General features: G+C 46.9%; 1 protein-coding gene across 1 annotated transcript in view; it reads left to right on the plus strand.

Moving 5' to 3' along the window:
- Positions 1-3,628: 3,628 nt before the first annotated feature.
- REST (RE1-silencing transcription factor) overlaps positions 3,629-8,407 on the plus strand; it is an 18,612-nt gene continuing 13,833 nt past the window's right edge. Inside the window, exons 1-2 of the mRNA XM_012641111.1 lie at positions 3,629-3,649; positions 5,212-6,115. Of these exons, the coding sequence (XP_012496565.1) occupies positions 5,221-6,115 (895 nt within the window). The 5' untranslated portion in view covers positions 3,629-3,649; positions 5,212-5,220. The remainder of the gene's footprint in view (positions 3,650-5,211; positions 6,116-8,407) is intronic.

The raw sequence follows: 8,407 nt of genomic DNA on the forward strand, positions 1-8,407 counted from the left end.
CTGCCTCAGCCTCCCGAGTAGCTGGGACTACAGGCATGCGCCACCATGCCCGGCTAATTTTTTCTATATATTATCAACACGAGCCTTGACTCAGACATAATATGTAAAGCAGATTATTGAACTTCAGTATAACATTAATGTGGGTTGAGTCAAATTAAGCTCTTTTCTAAAGAAATAAAAGAAACATGGTTAGGAATAAGAAGCACATGGAAGCTCAAAAACAATATTTTACCAAACTTTCGAAATAAATCTCTAGAGAAAAATATTATTAAGAACATATGATAATTAAAATAAAAAACCCGATGAGTTAAATATGTTGGAAACAACCCGTAGAAGAAAAGCAGAACTCACTCATATTTCAAAGTGTTTGTCTTGCAGAAGATCTTCAAGTTTGGATGTAGCAAAGTAAAACACAGCCTTTTGAAAAACAATTAAGAATTGTAGTTCATAGCACCAGCTTCCCCCAAGGAAATTTTCTATTGATTTGTAATTTGGCCTTAAATTTGACCTGTGGCCTTCATGTCATGATAATTTGGGTCACTCTGAATATGCCATCCCTCGAACAAGGGCCTCTGCTAATTTTAAATGAATGCAGCTGCCCGTGTGCCATTCTTCTATTTGCATCACAATATGTGGGAATAGATTCACAATTAATAAAACATTTCCAGTAAGCAGTCAGACCGAGGAAATGAAGGACGTTTATTAAGTTTAAAAAGAGATATTTCATTTTTGCCTTTTTGAACATAAAAAAGGGAAAGAAAACAGTTCATGTCTTTGACAATCTTGGTAGAGGCCAGAATTGTACTCTGGGTGATAGTATCTAAAAAAGCCAAAAAGTCTTTGGTCAAACTTAAGTGTAAAATAAACAAAACATTAAAAAAAAAAAGCCATGTAACCTCAAATTAGATTTTAGTTAAAAAAAAAAAAGTAAAATAAATGTAGAAAAGTTTGTACCAGGCCTAAAAACGTTGGCCAGACTTCTTTCCTTCTCTCTTTGGTTCAGTGAAAATGAATACTTTCCAAGTTTGATTTCATGAGGAGCGCTTGCATTTGAAACGACCTCGCTGAAACCTTTGGTGGCCAAGCACCTTAGGGCCTTCATTCCGTCTTGCATCTGAGGCTACATTAATTAGTAATATGTTGTCCAGATAGAGGGAAACGGGTCCTACGTGGGCATACCAGGAAAGCGAGGAGTCTGGAAGGCCCGTCTTAAGAGAAACAAGAGAACGAACTTGAAAGAGAAGGAAGTCGGGGGAGCCTGAGGAGAAGTTAGGATGTCTTAATAGCTGCTTTGGGGCTTTGAGTTTGCTGTTTTCACTGTGTACAATGTTCCTACCCCCTCCCCTTTCCACCTGTTGAGATTCTCCTCATTTTCCAAGGCCAGATTGAATCATCATCTACTGCGAGGAGTTTATAGATTCTCTTAGGATGCATCTCCCTCCTGCAAACCCCCCTAGCACTGGCTGCCACCTCTGTTGTATTACTATCAATAATTCGACTTATCTAGATCAGGTTAGGCAGGGCCTTGAATACCACACTAAGGGTCAGTTTTCAGTTTGTAATTGATGGGGAGTCTTTAAGTTTCTGAGGACAGGCTTGACGTAAGACCCACGTTTTAAGAAGGTATCATCAAAGGTACACTGAGAAGGCGTTTCACGTAAGAACAGAAGGGAAGCGGTTCACGGACTAACCCTTTCTCCCTCCCGCTCTCTCTCTTTTTTAAGCATGTTTACTACGTACCAGGCGGTCCACGGACTCTCTGGTACACCGTGGTCCCGGGCAGCCTCCACGTCCTCACCACTCTTTGGCCCTCTGCAATCCGAGGGTAATTCTCCACTGAAATCGTGCTCTCCAGGCTGAGCAACGACCTGCTACCTGCCACGTCTAGGGATTAGTCCCCTCGGTTCCCATTCTCACCAGCGGTTGTGAGTCCCTAACCTCCTTCCCAAAACTTTGTCTTCTCACAACTCACCAACTGATCGCATGTCCCCTGCGTGTAGTTTGAAATTTGGAAGGCATTTTTACTGTAGAAACTTAAAAGGCAGCTTAATTAGTTAAGGGTAGCCATCGGGGGAGACTTGAAGAGATTCTGAAAGGTATCTTGGAGCGCATTAGACTTGAGAGGCCGGTGACAGCAGATCTAAAGAGAACCGTCAAAGCCTGCAGATTTTTCTTTGAACAGCTCTATTCTTATGCAGGCATGCCAGGGCTGGGGGTAACTTTTGTTGTTTGTTTATCAAAGAAACCGAGAAAGGGAGTGGGGCCCGCCTCTCTTCTGATTCAAGGACTCGAGCGCCAGGCCGCGCGGCTCGCGGGCGGCTCCCCCTCGGCGCGCCCCGAGGCCGGCGGGAGCCCGGAGCTCTCCCCCGATGTCCCGCGGGGCGGGGCGCGCCCAGCGGCCACGCGCGCGCGCGCACGCGGCGGAGGGGGCGTGTCCCGCGGGCGCGCGCGGACGGCGGAGGGGGCGTGTCCCCGGGCGGCGGCGGCTGCGGCGGCGGCGGCGCGGGCCGGGTGCGCGGCGCAGCGTCCTGTGCTGGAATGTGCGGCTCCCGCGAGCTCGCGGCGCAGCACCACAGCAAGCGCCGCCGAGGCCCCGGGCCCCAGACCCCGGCGGCGGCGCCGGCGGCTCGGAAGGCTGGGCTAGGGCCAGTGGCTTGAGCACCCTCTGCAGCTCCACTCCTGGGCCTTCGCGGGCCTTGACGGCCCCAGCGCCCAACTTTTCCACCCTCCCCCTTCCCTCCCCTGAAACTCCAGCAACAAAAGAAAAGTAGTCGGAGAAGGAGCGGCGACGCCGGGTAGCCCGCCCCGCCTCGCCGGGAAGGCCGGTAAGCCCGGCGCGGGCCTGGGGGTTCGGTCGGGGTGGGGGAGGGCCGGCCAGGCGGTGGCGGTGGCGGTGGCGGCGGGAGGGGGAGGGCGCGGAAGGACGCGGAGCGAGGCGCTGTCCAGGGCTGATTTGCAGATACTGTGGCTCCGGCGGCGGCCGCCGCGCCGGGCGGGGGCGGGCGGCCGAGCGGGATCGGGTTACACCGCCGCGGCCCAGGGGCTGGGCCGGGGGCGTTCGTGGGGAGCGGCGCGTCGCCGGGACCCCATCCCCAGTGGAGGCCGGGCGGCCGCCTCTGCGCGGGCCCGGACGCCCCTCCGAGTCCGGTCTTCTGAGGCCAAAGAGCGGAGCTGCTCGGGGCCCTAGTCCTGAAACTTCCTCCTCTTCCTTCTCCTGCCCCCAGGTCCCACCGCAGCTCAGCGCCGGCCCGCGGCCCTCCCGACCCCCTCCCCCCAGCCTCTCCCTTTCGCCGGAAGGCGCCGTTGAGCGCGGCCGGGCTGGTTGAGTCAGCCCAGGGGCCCGGGCGGTTCCGCCAGCGGGGCTGGACAGCGATTTCTGCGCTCCGGCCGCGCCGGCGCCGCCGCCCTCGCGCCGGGCCACCCCACCGCGCGCGTCCGGCCGGGCGCCGTGGGGGAGTGAAGTTCGCAAACTTCCGGGGCGCGGGGGCGGCGGCTGGCCCGCGTGGGGGCCCCCTCCGGCGCTCGGGGCCCGACGCCTCCGGAGGGCGCCCGTGGTGTCTCCCGGCCCTCCGCGAGGGCGAGTCCCGGGGTGGGGGGGGCGTCGGAGGGGTCCTGGGGCGATCGGAGGGGCCCGGACCCCGGCTACGCGGTAACTTTCCGTCCTTTCTCCAGACTCGTGTCCCCGGGCCGGGGAGGGGGCTGCCTGGACTCGGGAAAGACTCGCTCCGGCGCAACGGCGCCCCGAGTTTGCTCACCTCCCCCCGTTTTAGTGGTGGGGAGCACGGGAAAAGCTTTAAGACGAGAGTTGGGGCAACTCCCGAGAGTTGGTGTGTAGACGTGCGCGGTGAGCGGGCCGAGCCGAGAGGAAGCGAGAGCGCCCGAGTTTGCAAAGAGCTGCTTTGTGTTTGGTATTTTGAGAAAATGGCCGAATGCCTATTTCAGTTAGGAATGCCGCCGCCGAGGTAGGCGCTGGTGGCAGCAGCACATAGGAATTCGTGCAACACGTTGCGCTTTCGGGCTGTGCTTGGACGGCCTTCCTGACAAATGTGAACATTCCTTTAGGGGTGGTAGGGTTTGGGGGGTGGGGGCAGTAGAAAAATCGATGTTGGGGTAAATTACCGAGTAGCTTGGGCTGTTAAGCCCTAGGACAGCTTTCGCCCTCTGTGTTCTGTGATGGCATTTGATTCCAACTTTTGTTGGTGCTTAGAACTAAACCGGTTTGTGTTTATACACTTGGGTGAAACGGATTACTTTTTGTATTTTTGGGTTAACTTGATATTTTTAGTATCTGTCACTTATTTTGCTTTTTCTAATTTGCAAGAGAACACTTAGTTTGAGAATAGTACCTTTTAGATTGGAAAGGAACGTGGTTAAGATCATTGAAAAAGCCCAGCTTGTTTTCCAAGAAGGTGATCTTGTAATGGCTTCCACTAGGCAAGTAGGCCAAAACAAGTACAATGCAAAAAAATTGCTGATTGTCGAGTTGGGTTGTACGATTATTTTATTAGACGGTTTGAAAAAAATTCTTTACTTGTGAAGTTTTGAATAAACCAGACTTCCTTTTTCACAGGAAAAGGGGTCCATAATATTTTTTCTCTTAAATCAGTGGAGTCATCGAAAAATTAAGAGGGACCAAGTTGCACTTTTTCAACAATAGTTTTATCTTTTAGAGTTAGTCAAGTTCATATGAAATTCAGTTAAGTTGAACAATTATTACAGGCTTCTACTTTCCTAATGTGTTTGTGTACTTAATAAATGCTCAGGCTTGTGGATTTCTGGGCTTTCTGATTCAGACCATGGAACTGATGAAGGTGGAGGGGAAGTTGGATTACTCATGTATTGAACTTTTAAAATAATTTTAATTAACATTAAAAATGCAGGTTACTTTTTTCACCTAGCACAACAATTAAAAGTGCTTTAGGGACTGCATGCCGGTGGTAGACCTAGTTGATGAATGAGTTGTCAAACAATTGGCAGAATTTTTTCTAGGGGTAGTAGAAATTTTTTTGGTAACTGCTGTAAAGAGAACTGGGAATTAACACAAATATTTTAAAGGTTTGTCATTAGTAGTTAATGAAGCTTATTGAGTTTTAAAGGTTGTGTTGAGAAGTATTTTTTTTTAAGTTGTGAAGAATTACAATGATGCTTTGGCCAGTAAAAGTTGTGTTTAAACTGGTATTCTTGTGTTTTGTTTTGTTTTTCAAAATTCAGAATACAGTTATGGCCACCCAGGTAATGGGGCAGTCTTCTGGAGGAGGAGGGCTGTTCACTGGCAGTGGCAGTATTGGCATGGCGTTGCCTAACGACATGTATGACTTGCATGACCTCTCCAAAGCCGAACTGGCTGCACCTCAGCTTATCATGCTGGCAAATGTGGCTTTAACTGGGGAAGTAAATGGCAGCTGCTGTGATTACCTGGTTGGTGAAGAAAGACAGATGGCAGAATTGATGCCTGTTGGGGATAACAACTTTTCAGACAGTGATGGAGAAGGACTTGAGGAGTCTCCTGAAATAAAAGGTGAACCTAATGGACTGGAAAACATGGAACTGAGAAATTTGGAACTCAGTGTTGTAGAACCTCAGCCTGTATTTGAGGCATCAGCTGCCTCAGAAGTTTACAACTCAAATAAAGATCTTCCTCCAGAAACACCTGGAGGAGAGGACAAATGCAAGAACTTGAAGACCAAACCCTTTCGCTGTAAGCCATGCCAGTATGAGGCAGAATCTGAAGAACAGTTTGTGCATCACATCAGAGTTCACAGTGCCAAGAAATTTTTTGTGGAGGAAAGTGCAGAGAAGCAAGCAAAAGCCAGGGAATCTGGCTCTTCCACTCCAGAAGAGGGAGATTTCTCCAAGGGCCCCATTCGCTGTGACCGCTGTGGCTACAATACCAATCGATACGATCACTATACTGCACACCTGAAACACCATACCAGAGCTGGGGATAATGAGCGAGTCTACAAGTGCATCATTTGTACATATACAACAGTAAGCGAGTATCACTGGAGGAAACACTTGAGAAACCATTTTCCAAGAAAAGTATACACATGTGGAAAATGCAACTATTTTTCAGACAGAAAAAACAATTATGTTCAGCATGTTAGAACTCACACAGGTAAGAGAAGCTTTCTAGTCCCCCAAGTTCAGTTCTAATTGTCAATTGGGTGGTGCTGGAGAACCCAGTGGGACTCTGCGTTCAAACCCGGGTTCTATTATTTGCTATCTTTGTGACCTTGGACAAGTGATTTAACCTCTTTGTTGCACATTCTCCATGGAGTAACAACATAGATGGGATTGGAGGATTAAGTGAAGTAACACATGTGTAAAGCACTGAGTGTTATTTGAGAAGAACAGCGAAAAGATCTGAGCAATGCTCTTCTAAAGTACATATCCTAACAACTTGAGATAGACCATTTCACTAAATCAGATTGCCTTTAAGTTTTTAGATGTGTTTAAATGACAGTGAGCACACCTGAGATATGGTGTAGTTTCTGAAAGGAACTCTGAGGGCTTAGATAAAAAAAGGAAAACCCAATGACTAACCTTGCCTAGCTTTATTGAACAAAATCCTCAAACTTTCAAATGTTTGATTTGTGAGATTGGGTTCCTAAATGGAACAACTTGTCATTGTCCCCAAAACCTAGAAATTCGAGCAGTTAGTTTTTAAAAGATTGATGGGATTACCACCAGTTGAAACTATTTTCCTAAGAAAGCAAACGCACATATGGAAAATGGAGCTATTTTTCAGACAGGAAACAATTATGTTCAGCCTGTCTGAATGCATACAGGTCAGAGGACATTTCTATTCCATAAGTACAATTATCAAAAAAGTTGAAACGTTAAAAAAAATGTGAAAAATTTCAAACATTGCAGAAATAAAGAGAACACCACAGTGCATAATATATACTCTTCACCTACACTCAGTAGTTTTCAATATTTTGTCACATTTGGCATGTTTTAATCATTTTTTTTTAAGATAATAGCTTTATTGAGAGAAACTTCACGACCATACAAGTCATCGACTTGAAGTATACAATTTAGTGGTTTTCATTGTATTCACAAAGTTATGCAGACACCACCACAATCGATTTTAGGACATTCTCATCACTCCAGAGTGAAACCCTTGTCTATTAGCAGTTGTTTCTCATTTCTTCCCAGCACCCCTCAAATTCACTTTTTTAAAATTTCAACATATTATGGGGGTACAAATGTTTTGGTTACATATATTGCCTTCCTTAAATTTACTTTTAAATCGGCTTTTCAATATTTGTGATTAAGGGGCCTCATTTTTCAAAGAAATGTTTGTAACTATTGGTAGTTAATTTTCACAATTCTGTTACATTTTCCTGGTAAGAATTGGTACATTTGAGGTATGATTAAGGGTCTGAACAAAGTGGATAATCTAGTACTCTGCTCTTTGGTTCACAAGTGAAAAGGGGCTGTGGGGTGCCGTTTGCATCAGGTTTTGCAGGAGTTGGCACTCTGCAGGACTGAACTGGTAGAAGGAACACTGGAGAGGGGACTAGATACTGCCTTGCTTAAGTGGTAGACTTAATAAAACTTATGAGTGGAGTTCCATTATAAGAAAGACCTCTGCAACAAGATTTCTAAGCCACAGCAGATGGCTCATGTGTTGCATGCTTTAAAATCTAGTCCAATAAAAGAATTTGCAGTCCCTTTGGAATTTGTTGTAACCAGTGATTGTCTCCATGTTTTGAAACTATTTGATTTCAAAAGTAAAGTTCACACATTACAGAAGGTACATAGCATAGGAAACGAAATTACCTTCATTATTGTTAAGACAAACTGTTAGATCAAACTGTAGACCGAACTAATTTCAGCTACAGAGTTTCTTGACATGACAAAGTCTTGCTCTGTAGCCCGGGCTAGAGTGCAGTGGCATGATCATAGCTCATTGCAACCTCAAACTTGAGGGCTCAAGCAATCCTCCTGCCTCAGCCTCCTCTGTAGCTGGGACTATAGGCACACCCGGCTAATTTATTTTTTTTTTTTGTAAAGATGAGGTCTTGCTCTTATTCAGGGTGGTCTCGAACTCCTGGCCTCAAGTGATCCTCATGCCTCAGCCTTTCAAAGTGCTGGGATTACAGGTGTGAGCCACCTGCCTGACCTTCACCTACAAATTCTTAAAAAAAATCCCAGATGTCATATATATTTCATCCATAAAGTATTTCATATTCTTTTAACAGTTTTTTCTAAAACCTTGGGCCCTAATTTAGAATTGCCAATAATGTATAGCATTCAGGTAGCAACCGTGACACATGGTAAAGTGTATGACTTATGTGACCACCCTAATGAATTTACACATTTTTACAAATGTATGCAGTTGGCCTTCTGTATTCATGGGTTCCACGTCCTCAGATTCAACCAACCAAGGATCCCAAAAAAA

This window comes from Propithecus coquereli, unplaced genomic scaffold, assembly GCF_000956105.1.
Source record: "Propithecus coquereli isolate 6110/MARCELLA unplaced genomic scaffold, Pcoq_1.0 Scaffold162, whole genome shotgun sequence".
NCBI lineage: Eukaryota > Metazoa > Chordata > Mammalia > Primates > Indriidae > Propithecus > Propithecus coquereli.